The sequence below is a fragment of the Trichinella spiralis genome (assembly GCF_000181795.1).
Source record: "Trichinella spiralis strain ISS 195 chromosome Unknown Scfld5, whole genome shotgun sequence".
In the NCBI taxonomy this organism is placed as follows: Eukaryota; Metazoa; Nematoda; class Enoplea; order Trichinellida; family Trichinellidae; genus Trichinella; species Trichinella spiralis.
Window position 1 is genome coordinate 2,288,693 of NW_003526944.1, and position 17,568 is coordinate 2,306,260.

Consider the following 17,568-nt stretch of genomic DNA (forward strand, 5'->3'; position numbering starts at 1 on the left):
TTTTTTTTGAAACTTCCAACCGGGGTCATCGATCTTCTGTTTCTTATAAGGATTTTCATTGACGATCACTGATAATACAATTGCACCCTTTCATCATTACACAACTATGCACGGTTTGGCAAAAATCTGCTTTTTTTTTCTTATTTCTAGTTTGAAATATTTATCTGCATGTTGGTTTGTGATGAGTTATGATAAGTAAATAAATGATAATTAAAGATGAAAAATTCACTTGGAAATGGTATAAATGTATGCAATTGTCAAGGGTATTTGACAATTAGCAAACGATCGTCATTATCAATCCCGAGAGAGGTGATGGTGAAGATGGAAATTTCAATCACGTTGATTAGAGATAGATAGAACAGCAGAAGCAGTACTTTTGAAAATGCTTGGTCAAATTTGAATACTTGACAATAGATTTGAATGTTGTTTGTTGTTTGGGCATGTTTCCGTTCATTGATGCTTTGCTTTTCGAAAACAGCATCCAAATTCAACCGCAGGTGAAACGATCAGTGCTGTCAGTGGCCAGTGGTTTCCGAATCGTCGTTATTAATTATTAAGCATCGTCGACACTGAACCTAGTGTCGGCGACCAATTGAACAACGGCTTTCGGTTTGTAGGGAATTTCATTATTAACACCGCAGGGGGATTGTAGGCTGATTGCCAATCTCACAATTTACCGCAAGCACCTAACGGAAATTTTCTACTCAGCTTGAACACAATTGCGTTCGGCTTGTTGTCCAAAGGAGCGATTCTTTTCATTTTGTTTCCTTTTACAATCGTTTTCGTTTAACGCTGCTTGAAAGAAAATTACTACGCCAAATGCATGAATGGAACGCTTGATTGTAATCTGTATAAACAATTTTACAGCATTTAGAATATTGAATTAACAAAATTGGGCATTACATTTGCACAAAGATGTGCTGCTAACTGTCTTCTTTTCCAACAGACTCATTGCATCCACTGACAACTAACTCAGCGACAACTTGTTTTACATATTCTATTGCAAACCAAATCAAAATTATGCAAATTGGTGAATTGGAAAACAAAATACAATTATAGAATTTTTTGTGTTCTTTATTCTCTGCTCAAGTACTGTAATTACTTTTGTAGATTGATTTCATTTTTGTGAACTTTCTCTATTGAAAATTCAGTGAAAAAAAAGTGACAAAAAATTTGCAACATGATCACAAATGATCAACGTTTTCAGCAATGTAATAGACATTTCTAGACACATACATATGAAAAAGTAACTCTGACCGTAACCAGATAGGTACAGTATGATGATGATGATATGTAGAAATGAAATCTGAAATATTATTATTCATTTTTGATCAAATTTCACCTTTGCTGAGCAGAATGTGACTGAATAATAGTATTTTTTCAAATTGCAACACATTTTATCAATCGTTGGACATATTTTTTGCAAACAAAATTATGATAATTGCTTTTTGTTTTGTATTGTAAGTGGGAATAATTAAGAAATATAAAATATAATAATAGACGGTTTATTGTACACGAATGACTTGTTGGACCGGCATTCTTGCTGCTGAATTTCGTTTTCCTTTTTTTCTTTCCCTCATCTGCTTGCTGCTTCTATTGTCTACTGGAGAAAGGGTTTTGGAAGGGGATGTTTCAGTATTAGAAAGGGGTTTGTTTTGCTTGTTGGAAAAAGCAATAATGGTCGTTGTCTTCATTGTCGTAAAGTGACGTGAAATTGAAGAATCTGCCGGTCTATTGGCCACAATGGGGCGCCCTGTCGGTATAACGAACATTAACAGCAGTTCAGCTCGTTTCGACTCTGTGGGAACCAGCTCCTCGTAGACATTGCGGCGACAGTGGCTATTATCGTTTATGGACAAAGCCCGTCATGGGTCGTTTGAGGACGACCATTGTCCTATGGTGTGAACAGGTGGCCACTTGCCGGGTGTGCTTCAATTGACCGCGATGACCTCAATGACCATCTCGACAATGTCCAAGCTGCTTCTTATTGCCAAAAATTTTGCATTATTTTTCTCTGTACATCTTTTTCTTTCATCGCCACCATTACCACTTACAGCACTAACGACAACAACATCGACAACAATAAACGTACACATACATATTTTAGAAAGAAAGAATTATTATTTTTTGATATAACAGTTCATTATTGAAAAATTCTTCGCCATTTTGCTTGGTAATGCTGGGGAGGTTTTTTTATTGAAGAAACTTTGCATTTTACAAATTTTTTACTATTGTTAAAAGTAGCTTTTTCTTTTTCATATTTTTAACCCAAAAAAATTGTTATTGGTTTAAAAGACTGATTATTTCTTACAAAGTAATTTGAATATTCTTATTCAAATTCAATTCTAGTAACAATTCTTAGAATATTTATGTATGTTTCATCATGACGTTCGTTGACGTTTCTTCTTTTCATAAGCAGGAGTAAAATACTTTTCCGCTTTTTCTTTTCCACACCTTAGCAGAAAAGCGACTTCATTATGGAACTGTAGACAATTTGCATGCCTCAGGTATAAAAACTCTATTCGGGATGTTCAAAGAATAATCAAACCGAGTAAGGAAATTGCATATTCCTTTTCATTAGCATGAACGTTGTTTTGTGAAAGCATCCGATATTTCGTAGAAGTTGTGCGATGGGAAAAAAAATCACAACAACAATAGCATTATCAAAAGTGGAACGATTTATTCGTTCTTGTTGACGTAAACGAACTATAGCTAATCGTTGACTCGTGGCCGAATGCACGATGATCACATCTTCACATGGTTAATTAGGCGATAAATGAAAATATGATTTCTCATCTGATAATTTCTTTTGTACGAAATAGAAACAGTGACATGCATCGTAATACAGGTTTTGTGTGAATTTATTTTTATTGACAATTTTTGATTTATTATAAAATTGTATTATTTATAAGTTGGATCTATTTTTATCAAATAAAATGAAAATGTGATAAATGACAAGATTTTAGAAAAACGTTTTACATTATCTTAATTTCGAATCTCAAATTCAAATTTTAATTGATTTTCATTTCCATTTATAAGTAATAATATAGAAATGAAAGAATAAGAAGGAATTATTTGTTAATAAAAATACATGAGAATGTATAAATAAAACAGGATAAAGGAAAAGCAATACATTGTGGTGGAGCTTATAATAGTAATAAATAAATAAATAAATAAATAAATTCTATAATCTGTGTGATAAGGGTTGGGCAACAAGGCGCGAATTGTACCGGTTCGTTAAAGATGCAATAAAGTGATAAGATCGTTGTACGCCATTTGCTCCTCAGCGTGGACACAATTCAATTTGGCACAAGCCCTCTTTATCTCATTAAACGCCGCTCTTTGCACTGCATACTGTAGTCAGTGCCATGGGCCAGATGTGGACAACAAGCGCTTGTTGAGATCCAATTCAGCTCTGGCGAAAGGGAGATAATTTGCAATTTTTGTCTCCGGAAATTTGCTTACATGCTTGTTAAATGAAATAGCAATCAAGAAAGCTAGCAGTCGGTTGTCGATGTGCACGATTCGATTACAACTGCTATGCGAGGAAATTGCATTACCAATTGGTAACCATTTTCAGGAGTAGAGAAGCCTCAGTTGACAGTGACGGCTATTTAGATCAGTTAATTCTGTGCCATTGAAAACCGCATTCTGCTTGCATTGCATTGAAGAAAAATAACTCTTTAACCTTTCTGTGTTGGCGCTTTCAGAGTTTTCTTTGCAGAACACAAATTCCACGTTCATCTTATTGTTATTGATGCTTTTCAATGCAAATCTAACAATCTGCTGCTAACCACAAAAGTAGTATTGAATTCAGAAATTTTATTATTATTATTATTATTACTTTTACTCATAACATTCCAGTATACTTTAACACTGTGAATGAAAATGAAATGTTTCAGTTTTGTAATTCATTTATTTATTTATTTATTTTAGTTATAACTTTTAAAATCAAACAAGAAACTTGTTTTGTCAATATGGAAAAAGCGGATTAACCGAGTATTATTAATTTTTGCGATAAGCATTCAATTAGCTATCATTCGTTTTTAATTAAATAAGTTTTCTAAAAAGTTATTGCTTTTAAAAAAAGCTATTTTTTACGTGTAATAGAAGGATGAAATTTTTTATTCAACAAATACAAAGTGTTTAAGCTTTATGAAGTTTGAATTGATAAGAAAAATACTGTCAGCTGCGTCCAATTATAATTGCAGTTGATATTGAAAACGCACCTAATTATGTATGGTAGCAGTGAATTAGATATTGGACGAATTTCAAATCAATACAGAATTTTCTGTTTGTTTTCTTCAGCGCGTTCGCCTTCAACAATGCGCAATTTGGTCGAAAATATTCAGAATGCGATTTTCATTTTTCAACCAAAAGCCAACTGTTCATTTAATAACAATGCCAATAAAAGCTGCATTATTCCGTTTGTTCATGAAATTTAACGATGAAATTAGCTTCTTTCAATAAGTGCACGTTGAATTTTCTGTACAATTTTGATCCAATTTAACGCGTTTAAATTTACTGATTTTGACTAGAGGAATGAAATTTCGATTGCTAAATACAGCATCGCTTTATTATGGTTAGCACCGATTGACCCTTCACAATAGCATAATTGTTCATGCTTGCTTGTGCAACAAGTTGTTTATTTTTTTTCTTTTTACTTCTACACGGCATTTGATTTCACTTTTTATTCTCTTATGAATACAATTGAGCTTAGTAGTTTATGCAAAATGAGCAGACGGTCATCACTTTGTTACACTGGATCAAATTTCAGTTTCTACGCTCATGCACATTAACATGTGACCGTGTTTATTACGAATTATAGATCAAATTTATTCTGGACAAATGAAGCAGTGTAATAGCAATTTATTAAATCAATGGAGCATCAATAAACAGTTTTCCTTGTAAAATATTTATAATTACACTGCTTTCTCAAAGTGAATTTTTCAAAACAACACCTTTTATTCACGTTCAAACTCTGATAATTCTACTACTTAGAACTTCTTTGAATAAAGGCTTATATATTAAGTAAATTTTGCCATCTTTGCAAACGTTTACAGCATATAACTGAATAAATATTCTTTAAGAAAAAAATATTAAAATAAATAAATTTTAATCATGTGATTTTAGTTGTACATTATTTCATTTTAATTATAACTGAAACAAATGTTTATTGTTTTGAATAAATTTGACAACTTAAACATCCCTTTATTACAGTAAGGCTATTCTTTTCACGTTCTGCATAGATTAGCATTAGCAGGGAAAGGGAGAACTGCAGAACACTGATTTATAGCTTATATTAAATGTATTTATTGTTGTATTAATTTATTATTAAATGATAATCGGAATAATAATTCATTTTGTGAAAGTTATAAAGCGTTTATGAATACTTTGCAAATGAAATTAAAAATCATTTAATTTTTTGAACAGCTTTTCTTCACTTTGAACTTGAATTTTAAAGTGTCGCAGTTCAATATGGCATATTCAGTATTTGCATCAACTTTAAATGTCAAGCTTGATTTCTTGTAAATTTCTTTTACAGTATCAATATTAAAATCGATACTAGTCGTTGTTGTTTGCTTAATTTTGACGTTGGTTGTGTTTGTCGTAGCGGCTTTGTTTAATATGACACTTTGACAATTCTGAAGTGTTTATGTGAATTTCAATATCCATATTTTAATATGTTTTTGATTTCAGTTTACAGCTGTCATGGTAAATTGCCTCCGTATGTGCTTAGAATGTGTTCAAGGCCCAAGTTTCTTCGGTACGAATCATGTTCGTTTGCATGATGTTGCCAGCATATGCTTGGATTCAGAAAGAAGCGGTTAGCAGTGTTGAAAGTAGATAGTTGAATGCATTGTTGTTATTTGAAATTTTTATATCAGGAGAAAATGTTGTTTTGTTGAAAGACAGTACACGAATATGCGGTTCTGGAGCTTCACTTTGCACTGCACCTTTACTTCAAGACAACTCTTATTTTGAAATTAAAATTCAGCAAGCAGGTTAATTTCGAAATTTCAGTTGTAATGCAGTATTGTAGAGTTTAATTCTATTGATCATTGGTCAGGTTCGTGGGGAGTTGGAGTTGCTTCACCTGATGTCGACTTAAATCGTATTCCTCTCGGTAAAGACATGAAATCTTGTGTTTTGCGTTGCGATGGAAAGGTTTATCGAAATGATCAAGTCGTCTGTGAAAAGCAGTTGCTGGTGGAAGAAGGCGATCACGTGGTATGATTGTTTATATTCTTTAGCGAATGATGTTTTTTCTTAATTATGAATCATTTAATTTTTAAGCGAATTGCTTACAATCATGTAGATTTGCAGTTTGCTATTAATGATTCAAACGACTGGATATCAACCCCTGCAATGAAGGGTGTTGTTGTCTTTCCAGTTGTTTATGGTATGTAGATTTTGTTAATATTCGAAATTGTTAAATGCTTGCATTTTTTTAGCGGATGATGGTGCTATAATTGATGTATCTTTTTCTGAATTCAACTGTCCACCACCGGATAGATATCAACCAATTCTTTTGGAACAATCACTTTTGTAATTTCAAACTTATGTCAGTATGATTTTGTCACTTGTGAAAAGTTGTATTGTTAAACAATTTGTCAGAATTGTTTAATAAACTTTCATATTATCCCGGAAAATATGTTATGGTTATCTTTTTTTATTGTTGAGATCGAATTTAAATTGTGCATGTTCATTTATTTATTTCATTTTAAAGTATATTTTCTTTAGTTGCCTGCCTATATCATTGCATAAATATCAATTGTTGGTTTTGCAAAGAGTGACAATGACGATAAATTGTTTTTATTACAGAATTTATGCGTACACTTTAGGTGTCAGCACAAGATAATGATCACTTATAAGCGTAGTCAATTTTGCAGCTTTAAAATCCAGCAACTCAGCATAGATCAACAACAGTAGTCATCAGTAAGCAAAATGAAAGTAAAAATGTTACTGTACTTTATCATTATTATCAATATGTTGTTTTATTTAAAAAATTTACATTGAATTTGGTCTGCATTATTATTTCAGCTACTGTTGCATGCAATTTGTTTTAAACTATTCGTGTTCAACGTGTATTGCATGTTAAAATACGTTGTAAATTCCACACGACAAACATGTGAATATTAAATTTAAATTATTTTTTGTGTAAAAAATTTATTTACTTTACAAGTAATGATGCAATACTGTAGTTGAATGAATAAGAACCTGCATTTCTTGTATATACGCACACGTGATTTTGCTTGACTATTTATATCAGCTGCGGTTGTTACTTAACTTTTTCGCGGAGGGAAATATTTAATATTATACTTAGATATTGATGTTTCGCCTTACAAAATTGTATGCCTTGACGCCGTCATTTCGTTATATATTGTCTTCTGGATCCGTGGCCTGTCGAGGTGAAAGCACCATTGGCCAGACCATCGCTGTGAAGCATAAAATTGAAGCTAAACGAAAACAGTCCCTCCTAGGAGGTGGTGAAAAGCGAATCGATGCACAACACAAACGAGTACGTTACAGTTTATTTATTATGTTTTTTAATGGGGATATTGAATTTTTTTTTGATATGAATAATTTCCTTGTCTACATTTATATGCAATTAGGGAAAGTTGACCGCCAGAGAACGTATCGAACTTCTTTTTGATCCAAACTCATTTGTTGAATACGATGCTTTTGCGGAACACAATTGTACAGAGTTTGGCATGGAGAAGAATAAAGTGCGTTGAACGTGTTGTTTGGTTTTGCTGTCGTGCAATTTTATCACGTTCGTTATTCAAATAGAAACTTTTCAGGTTCCCGGTGACAGTGTAATCACAGGATGGGGAAAAATTTACGGGCGACCGTGCTTCGTGTTCAGTCAAGACTTTACAGTATTTGGTGGTAGTTTATCGAAAATTCACGCGCAAAAAATTTGCAAAGTATAAATGAAAAATGAAGCATCTGCTGAATGAATGAATGATTAATGATTAAATTTTTGACAAAGGTGATGGATCAAGCAATGACGGTTGGCGCGCCTGTGATCGGTTTGAACGACTCTGGTGGTGCACGCATTCAAGAAGGTGTCGATTCTTTGTGTGGTTATTCAGACATATTTTTGGTAATCAATAATTTTATGAATTTTTGTGATTAATTAGTAGTATATTTTGTTGCACTTTATCAGAGAAATACTCTGGCATCGGGAGTAATTCCTCAGATTAGTGTAATTATGGGACCATGTGCAGGAGGGGCAGTCTATTCGCCGGCATTGACAGATTTTGTATTCATGGTTCGAAATACAAGCTATTTGTTTATTACTGGCCCTGAAGTTGTGAAGGTATTTGTTGTTTTTATTGTAAAGGAAGATTAAAAGATGTTAATGAAGATTGTACCACATAGGCTGTTACCAATGAAGATGTCACTCAAGAGGAACTCGGTGGCGCCAAGACGCATACCACTTTGTCCGGTAAGTAGTCAAACGTATTTGAAAAAGCAGTGTTGCGTCTTCAATGAGTTTTTTTTATTTATAGGTGTTGCTCACGGAGCCTTCGACAACGACATTGAAATGTTATTACATTTGAGGGAATTTATGACTTTTTTACCGTTGAACAATCGTGAACCTGCGCCACTACGTCCAACTGATGATACTTGGTAATGATTGCTGTGATGCTTAATATGTGAAACGTATATTTCAATTAATTATTGTTTTGTCTGTTTCAAGGGATCGTGATGTTCCAAGCTTGCAAACGGTCGTTCCTTTGGAAAGCACTGCAGCGTACAACATGCTGGATGTCATTTACAGCGTATAGCGTTTTTTAAATTAAATCTTGCGTGCAGCAGTAGCATACAGATTTAAATTGTTGCACGAGTTGAAAAGTAAACAACAAATTGTGTATTTATATTATTTTAGCTTGTCGATGAAAATGAATTTTTTGAAATTCGACCGTATGACGGTAAAAGTATCGTCGTTGGTTTTGCTCGAATGAATGGACGAACCGTTGGTATTGTGGCCAACAATCCAAAGTTTGCTGCTGGTATGATAATGTTATGTGGAAAAAGTGTTTGTTAATTTTGGTTTTTTTTGCTCTAAATTTCATTCTCGTAATTTAATTTAATTTTACTTCTTTTGTTTTCTGTATATATTTTACTTAATTTATATGTTTTGAATAGTATGTAGTGTCACATTTTATTAAAGGTTGCCTTGATGTTACTTCATCTGTGAAAGGAGCGAGATTTGTTCGATTCTGCGATTCGTTCAACATTCCATTAATTACCCTAGTCGATGTTCCTGGATTTTTGCCTGGAACCGCACAAGAATACGGAGGTATCATTCGTCACGGGGCAAAGTTGATTTACGCTTATTCTGAAGCAACAGTACCGAAAATAACGATCATTACTCGAAAGGTAGAGAGGTTAATTGATTTGCATACTTCTATATATGCATATAGGAATAACTAATTATTTTAATAATAAATGAAAGTTGTTTACAAGTAGTATACATTCATTATTAGTACCAACTATGTGTTTGTTGTTTTCAAGGCCTACGGTGGTGCATATTGCGTAATGAGCAGTAAGCATTTGCGAGGAGATGTCAACTATTGTTGGCCAACTGCTGAAGTAGCTGTGATGGGTTCTAAAGGTGCTGTGCAGATTCTTTTCCGAGGTGACGAGGATGTGGCCAGTCGAGAAAAAGAATACGTTGAACTTTTCAGCAATCCTTTTCCAGCTGCAGTTCGAGGTTTTAATTTTTTTTCAAATCTGTTTATTTTCTTCTCTATTTTGATTGAATTGATATTTACTTTCAAAATTTAGGATATATTGATGACATTATTGAACCGAAAACAACTAGACGTCGCATATGCCGTGATTTAGAATTGCTGGCTAGCAAGAAGCAAAGTAATCCGTGGAAAAAGCACGGCAACATTCCACTTTGAAAATGGATGGATGAATAGTATCGCGATCAAGAATAGTTAATTCAGTTTGTTCTTTCAAACTGTGCAGTTTATATATATGAGTGGAAATTTTTTTCAGGTTACTGCTTAATTAGTTTCTGCGCATCTACTTATGCATTTGATATGAATTTTATTTCGGCGCTTGATTGCTGTTGGGCTTCCAGATTATAATTGCTTAGCAGTTTCATTAATGCTCATTTCCGGTTATTTTTCAAGTGCTTTATAGTAGTTTAATGATAATTTTTACCTCTTATAGTTCACATCATCTATGCAATAATAGTTTACAAGTAGGTATAAATGCAGCGTATAAATGATTTTGTTTTTCATGTTTTCTATAATATATATGCTGTATTTTGTTGAATACAAATTATGCTAATCAATCGATTTAGAAGTAAGTACGTTTGCTGAATTGGATGATTGATTATGTTTAAAAGATAAATATAAACAAATAAATAAGCGATGATGTTCTTATTTACAGGGAATAGTTTTTCGACAGTGAAGCGAAATGTCATTGATGATCAGTATTTTGAGAACTGTTCGAAAGAAAAAGTACAGTCTTGTTTTAAATCAACATAATGCTAGATCTAAAAATAATGTTCTCGAAGAACATGTTTCGACGCAGATAAGAAAATTCTATTATAAACTTGAAACATTCCAGAAATATTATGAGATAAAATATTACTACTACGTCGAAGATGATGTGAAATAATGCAAATCCAAGGTCATTTTAAATGTAGCACAGTGTAAATAAAATGAAAATATGCAAGAGCTTTCCCGTCTGTCGTCACATTGCCGTCTATAAATTTATTCTTAAAAATAAATATTTACTAATTTTCGCTTTTCAGTTTGTTATGAGCGATTTGCTATTTTTTAGAATAAATATTTACTCAAAGGTATTCAAATAATATTAAAGTGTTAAAAAAATATTCAGCCTTGTTTGCTGTAAATTAACAATTTAACACTTGAAAGCAGTGTTGTTGTTGATTTTTTTTGTTGCTTTCCACGGTGAATTTGCTGGTTTGTATAATGCAATTTTATTTTTTTCCAATCAATTAATTAATTGGTAGGTTCATTTTTACGTGAAGTTTGTGAATTTTTTATACTGTAAAAACAGCGATCGATATTTCTGTCGATGATCAATTGTGCAAAATATTTGTTCAGTAAGTTTTGAAAATATGTTAGTTGTTAATTCTTATTTGTGAAGTATTGGATTCAGTTTCAGAATTGCACTTGAATTCACCTTTCCATCTACAGTAAGATCAGTAGGAGTCTACAGTCGACGAAGCTTTGTGCCTTTTTTCTCTCCGCTCTGCGCTGGATGATGTCATCATTTTGCTGAAACTTCAGTTTTTTTTCTTTTCTACAGAATACAGAAGCCGGAAGCATGGCGTCAATTTATTGCCTGTTGTGAGTGATATTTGTCAGTTGAAGTTTTCTTTATGCGTTCTCTGGGGTCAGCATCAGAGAGACGACAATCCGAGGAACGGTGCGCTGGTGGTGATGCGTGAGTTCAAAGTGGTCGTTCTGGGCAGCGGTGGTGTGGGCAAAAGCGCTCTTACGGTGCAGTTCGTTTCGAACACTTTCATCGAAAAGTACGACCCCACCATTGAAGACTTCTACCGCAAGGAGATCGAAGTGGAGGGTCAGCCGTGCGTTTTGGAAATTTTGGACACGGCCGGCACGGAGCAGTTCGCCTCGATGCGGGATTTGTACATCAAAAATGGTCAAGGCTTTGTCATCGTCTACAGTATCTCAAGTCAGCAGACGTTTCACGACATCAAAGTGCTGCGTGATCAGATTTTGCGCGTCAAAGGTGTCGACCAGGTTCCGATTTTGCTCGTCGGCAACAAGAGCGATTTGGAACACCAGCGCCAGGTACGTTCAGACGAAGGGCGCGCCCTGGCTCAATTTTGGAACTGTCCTTTTGTGGAATGTTCAGCCAAGATTGCTCAGAATGTGAACACGGTTTTTGCGGAAATTGTCCGCGAGATGAATTACATGCAAAAGAGTCGCCACCGCCGGAAGCAGCGCTGCTGCGACGGCTGCTGCGTGTCCTGAAGCCGCCGCCCGTCGGCTCGGATATTTTTTGCATTGTCATTCATCTCTGTTTGTAGAGTTTGTTTCTTCCTCTGTTCCGCTGATCAGTTAGTTCCATCTCACTTCGTCGTGCCTCAGTGCGCTGCTGTTCATTCGTTGTCTGTTTTTTTCCTACGGCGCAGTCTGAAGAAAATTTTGGTAGGCTACAAATTTTCAATTCTTTATTTATTTGGATTTATTTATTTCCATTTCGTTTTGCTGATCTTCAGTACTCGGTGTTTGAGAGTATGGCATGCTGGTTTTACGTTGCATGCGATCATCTTCTGTTCATGCCTTTTCCGTGAAACAACACCCACCCACCCATACGACGACATGTCGGAAATGAGACTATGTTTTATGTGTGTGTGTGTGTGTGAGAGAGAGAGAGAGAGCTACAGAGAAAAAAAATATTGAAAAATCTCTTGTTGCCAACAACTGCTGCTGTTGTTGTTGTTATTGTTATTATTATTTTTCTTCCATTTTGCTCATGTCCGTTTTGATTTAATTTCATTTTAATATTATTCTTTTCAATTTTTGCTCTCTTCCCTCTCAGATGTTGAACACACATGCGTTTGGATTGTTTTTTTCCCCTTTTGCTTTTACTATTATTTCTCAGATTCTTATTTATTTTTTTTTCCATCGCCACCGTGACAGCGTGTTCAAGTTTTTGCTGAGTTGATGATATTTTTGTTGTTTAACACGTTCTCATCAATTATTGCGTGTACAATTTTTGGATTTCATTAAAAAAAATCTACACTGAACACACACACAGAAAGAGAGAGAGAGAGAGAGAGAGAGAGAGAACGACATCTTGAAATGTGGATGGATCTTTTGTTGAGTCGATTCAGCTGAGACTGCTTTTCTTCCGCCTGTCGGGCTTTGGAAACAGCGCCTTGATCACTTCAGTTCAGACTGCTGCCAATTTTTCCGGCACTAGCGTATCCGTTTTAAGCCAGTTGTTGTTCACGATGAATCAGCGTGTTGATTCATCGTTTTGGAATGTGTGTGTGTGTGTGTGGTTGTTGGAATGGAAAATTGTTTGCAGAATGTTTACCATATAACAAATACAATGTGGGATATTTTTAAAATTCTGATGTTTTAATCAATCGCTGGTCGTGCTGTTGAAGAACAAAAAAAGCATTTCCAAATATTTTCTGTTCCACAATCCACTGCGATGATTCACCAGCATCAACATCATCATCATCATCATCATGTCAGCAAATAGAAATATGTTGACATTTTACGCCGCCCGCCTGCCTTTCGTATATTATTTCGTTTCTCGACCTCGGCGCGTTATAATCAGGTCTCCGGGGCTGCTGATTTTGATCTCCATCATTGTAACGGACGTGATTTATAACTTTGCTTCCTTTTCCTCCGGTTTCCATTTCCGAGCCAACCAACAACAACCTTGAACAAAAATGCTTCACGCCGTCTCATTTGTCCACTACCACTCCTCCACTATTGATGTTGCTGATATTTTTTTTCTTTGCAATAGACGGCTACTTTGGATTAGAATTTATTAAAAAACGAAACTAATTAATTTTTTGTTCTAATTTAAACTGGTAATAATGTGGCTGTTTGTTGGTTCTGTTATGCTTATTTTTTCTTTGGAACACTAGGCTCATCACGTGTGAAATGATTGTTGCAAACCAGTTGAAAGCATTGGAACGAGTTGCAGCGGTGGTTGAATACTTGCAAATGACAACTAAGTATGAAAATTTGCAAGCGAGCCATTTTGAAACTGAATACTCTAGCCGTGTTTGTTTAAAAGTGATACTTTATTAGCTGTGAAAAATCAACCATCAGTAGTGAAATGTTATTTTTCACATTGTTCACTCGTTCAATTTTCCTAAATCAAATAATTGCATAAGCAAAGTAAATTGAATACAGTCTACAAGTTGAACATAAATTTGGAAAAGCTGGCTATTCATCGACAACAAACTCGATTACTTGCTCAGCATTTGTTTGCACATTACGACTATTACCGTAAGTTGATTTTCAGGTTTATTATTTTCTGACGTAGTAATGAGAACAAATTTTTCTTGTCCTATATTCGTTTTGGTGATTGATAACTTTTGCATTCGTAAATACTTTACCTGTACTGTCATTATAAAAAGTAATTAATGAATTTTTCAATTCTCTTACTGAAGCATGTATTTCATATTAATCATATATGCACTGAGATGATCGATCATGACAACATGCAAATATGCACAAAACCGAAATGAACTGCTATTTGAAGTAGTTCTGTACGTGTGCAGTGATGACTTGATACAACTCTAGTTGATAACTAGCAGTACAGTAGACCTCACAATTTAAGGTTGAATTTGTATTTATCATTAATAAATCATTTTCACTGTACTATTTATTATAACATTAAGTTTCCTGTTTATTGGTTAAAATGTTTTTAAATTTGAAATAAATTCAGTAATAAAAAGCAACAACAGTTAATGCTTGATCGTAATTGGTGATGTTGGAATTCATTTATAACATTTGTGCTTATTTGTTCTAGAAATGCTTACTGTACTACAAGGAATTACTGTTGGTATTTTTATTTCACTGCATTTTATTATTCAGTTGATAAATTCCACAGTTCTGTTAGATATTTGGTTTAATTGATTTCTTTTACTGATTTTCAGAAATTCAGTAGTTACTGTCATGCAATGAATCACTACTGCTACTACTGAACGGTATTATGTAATTTTTAGCAAATTTTACTCGTTGAAGCGATTTTTAAGAATTCAGAAAAATGATCGAAAGTTTATTTATCATCAATCGCTCTGGGTTAGTTGTTTATTTTTATACGCTCTTTTTCATAATATATTATAATTGTAATAATAAACATAATAATTGACAGTGATCTTTCAAATTCTCAAATAGATTTATTTCAATTCCATTGTTCTCTTGCATAGTTTGTGTAGTTTTACATAATTAAAATATTATCGTGTTTTTCCCAATCAATTTACAGAGACATAACATTGGAAAAGCATTGGAAAGCGCTGATTTATCGTTCGGTTTGTGATTACTTTTTTGAAGCTCAGAAACGAGTAAGTAAACTTAAAGCAAGTTCTTTTCATGCTTTATCATCGGTGTTTTCAATTTCAGGCTTATACTCCGGAGGATGTACCGGTCGTCATTTCAACTCCAAATCATTATTTGATCAGCATCTATCGGAAAGCACTTTTCTTTGTTGCTGTTGTAAATACTGAAGGTAATACTGTATATTTTTACAACATTTTTTTTTAATTTTCTTATTATACATTTAAAAAGCAATTGTAGTGGGTCGTACAAATGATAGCTTCATGATTGTTGTTTTCTTTTAAAATATGCCTTGCCTTGTTTTCGATATTGCATATTCTATTAATTGTTTATTGTGTTGTTATTGGTATGTAGAATAGTTTGCATCATTTTTGTAACCTGTGTTGTAAACCTGTGAGTTGCACTGCATTTGCAGTACAAAATTTAATTAATGAACATTATTTATTTTTTAGTGCCACCTTTATTGGTTATTGAGTTTTTACATCGTGTTGTTGATATTTTTATTGGCTATTTTGATGATTGCAATGATACAATTATCAAAGAAAATTTGGTCACCATCTATGAGGTGAATGGAAATATTTTTACTTTGATCTTCACAATGCTTTCTTTTCAGCTTCTCGATGAAATGTTAGACAATGGATACCCATTGGCAACAGAATCGAATATTTTGCAAGAATTAATTAAGCCTCCGAATTTTTTTCGAAATTTGGCAAACACAGTTACTGGGAAATCCAAGTAAAAGTTTTCATATATATATATATGTTATATAATTGCTTTTCTACTTTGTTTTTCTATGCAGTGTTAGCGAGACACTTCCTATGGGTCAGCTATCAAACATTCCATGGCGTCGTAGTGGCGTTCGTTATACAAATAACGAAGCTTACTTTGATGTGGTGGAGGAAATTGATGCAATTGTAGATAAATCAGGCAATGCAATATTCGCTGAAATTCAAGGCTATGTTAGTTAAAAATGGTGTTTTTACTTAATCAATTGTTGTACGTTATTTTTTGGGATACAGGTTGACTGCTGCATCAAGCTCAGTGGGATGCCTGATTTGACCATGGCATTTTCCAATCCACGACTATTTGATGACGTTAGTTTTCATCCTTGTGTACGATTCAAGCGTTGGGAGGTATAGCTTATTTTATTAGTTTTATGTCGTCTGTAGCACAACATGTCCACAGTTTGGTTGGTATGTTTTATTATTCAGACTGATCGAGTACTTTCATTTGTCCCCCCAGACGGACAGTTTCGTCTCATGTCCTTTCATATTGGTTCGCAAAGGTAAAAACTGTATAACAGATTGCTTTGATTGTCATTTCAAATGTACTATTATACCCAATTTTAGCTTGGTCACATTACCAATTAATTTGCGTCATTCTTTTACTTTCAAAAATACTCAAGGTGGAAAATTAGACTTGACCGTCTCGCCGAAACATAACATTGGAAAAATGGTAATTATTTTCATCACACCTGATAGAAATACATCTTCATGCAAAAATAGCATTATTCATTTAGCTTGAAGATGTTTCTGTTACAGTAGTCATGCCGAAGTTCGTGGTTAATTGTAATCTTGTACCTACTCAAGGTAAATATACATTCGATACGGTGACAAAAGTTCTTCTTTGGGAAATTGGTAAAGTTGAATACACGCGATTACCAAATTTACAGGGGACGGTAAGCTTTTTTATAATAAGCTTTAAGTTGAATTATTTGTTAATTTATTTTTTCAAATTCAGGTAACCGTTCAACCTTGTGCGACATCTACTGACGGAAGCCCAACCATAAACGTGAAAAAAATATTCAAAGAAATTTTTTTTGCACTTATAATCGTTATTTAACTTTTTCAGGTTCACTTTTTAATCAATCAATTGACTGTATCTGGAATTAAAGTGAATCGAGTTGACATGTATGGAGAAAAATATAAACCATTCAAGGGAGTTAAGTACATTACAAAAGCTGGTCGCTTCCAAGTGAGAATTTGACGAAAGACAGTTTAAAGAAAGACTGTTGTTGGTAAATTTCAATTCTGCATCATCGTTTCCCCCCCCCCCCCCACTTCACAACTTGCAGCAATGTGAGGCATCATTTATTAGGCGCAGTTGACATGGTTTTCAAGAATATATGCTGAATAAAGATCTGATTAAGCAAAGAGAAAAGAAGTTTCAAATTTTTTGGATACTTTGAAAAATTAAACATTGTAGATGCATCGTATTAAATGGAACAATTGGAAACATTTCATTGAATATTTTATACAAATTGTGATTTGATGATAAACAACGTGTCATCGTGAAAATGGGTAATTTTAAAAAAATTAAAACGCATAAGTTAAAAATTATACATTATTTTAAACTTTCCGTTTATAGATATGCATATTTTGATGTGTTATGGATATTCAGTGTTTTTTCAAAATTATATTTCTCCGTTTGTGAACTTATGGACATTTATTTTAATGGCTCTCAGTGATAAATGAATACTTTATGAGTTTTATAAAATTTCAGTAAACCTTCC

The 17,568-nt window shown here is 33.7% G+C and overlaps 5 protein-coding genes across 5 annotated transcripts; 4 read left to right on the forward strand and 1 right to left on the reverse strand.

Annotated features, from left to right (window-relative positions):
* The first annotated feature begins 3,514 nt into the window (after positions 1-3,514).
* Positions 3,515-6,862, forward strand: Tsp_04173 (chronic lymphocytic leukemia region protein). The gene is given in 11 exon segments (XM_003374941.1): positions 3,515-3,566; positions 3,937-3,971; positions 4,309-4,426; positions 5,465-5,528; positions 5,546-5,621; positions 5,701-5,827; positions 5,889-6,005; positions 6,071-6,231; positions 6,298-6,403; positions 6,456-6,549; positions 6,745-6,862. 11 exon segments carry the CDS (start codon positions 3,515-3,517, stop codon positions 6,860-6,862), a joined length of 1,068 nt encoding a protein of 355 aa, XP_003374989.1.
* Positions 6,863-7,333: 471 nt separating this feature from the next.
* Tsp_04174 (propionyl-CoA carboxylase, beta subunit) lies at positions 7,334-9,923 on the forward strand. Its single transcript, XM_003374942.1, has 12 exons — positions 7,334-7,522; positions 7,617-7,730; positions 7,806-7,931; positions 7,997-8,110; positions 8,174-8,326; positions 8,389-8,455; positions 8,520-8,640; positions 8,711-8,792; positions 8,900-9,023; positions 9,185-9,393; positions 9,529-9,727; positions 9,802-9,923. The coding sequence occupies exons 1-12, from the start codon at positions 7,334-7,336 to the stop codon at positions 9,921-9,923; spliced, it is 1,620 nt and encodes a 539-aa protein (XP_003374990.1).
* A 778-nt stretch (positions 9,924-10,701) lies between these two features.
* On the forward strand, positions 10,702-12,322 carry Tsp_04175 (protein ras-2). Its single transcript, XM_003374943.1, has 3 exons — positions 10,702-10,735; positions 11,308-11,906; positions 12,248-12,322. The coding sequence occupies exons 1-3, from the start codon at positions 10,702-10,704 to the stop codon at positions 12,320-12,322; spliced, it is 708 nt and encodes a 235-aa protein (XP_003374991.1).
* A 1,027-nt stretch (positions 12,323-13,349) lies between these two features.
* Tsp_04176 (conserved hypothetical protein) lies at positions 13,350-14,357 on the reverse strand. Its single transcript, XM_003374944.1, has 3 exons — positions 14,271-14,357; positions 14,003-14,113; positions 13,350-13,475 (listed from the first exon to the last, which is right to left on the reverse strand). Exons 1-3 carry the CDS (start codon positions 14,355-14,357, stop codon positions 13,350-13,352), a joined length of 324 nt encoding a protein of 107 aa, XP_003374992.1.
* Positions 14,358-14,531: 174 nt separating this feature from the next.
* Tsp_04177 (AP-1 complex subunit mu) lies at positions 14,532-17,042 on the forward strand. Its single transcript, XM_003374945.1, is given in 14 exon segments — positions 14,532-14,562; positions 14,756-14,801; positions 14,986-15,064; positions 15,123-15,228; positions 15,509-15,621; positions 15,670-15,791; positions 15,856-16,015; positions 16,076-16,189; positions 16,226-16,249; positions 16,268-16,341; positions 16,406-16,511; positions 16,576-16,734; positions 16,797-16,847; positions 16,908-17,042. 14 exon segments carry the CDS (start codon positions 14,532-14,534, stop codon positions 17,040-17,042), a joined length of 1,320 nt encoding a protein of 439 aa, XP_003374993.1.
* The last annotated feature ends 526 nt before the right edge of the window (positions 17,043-17,568 follow it).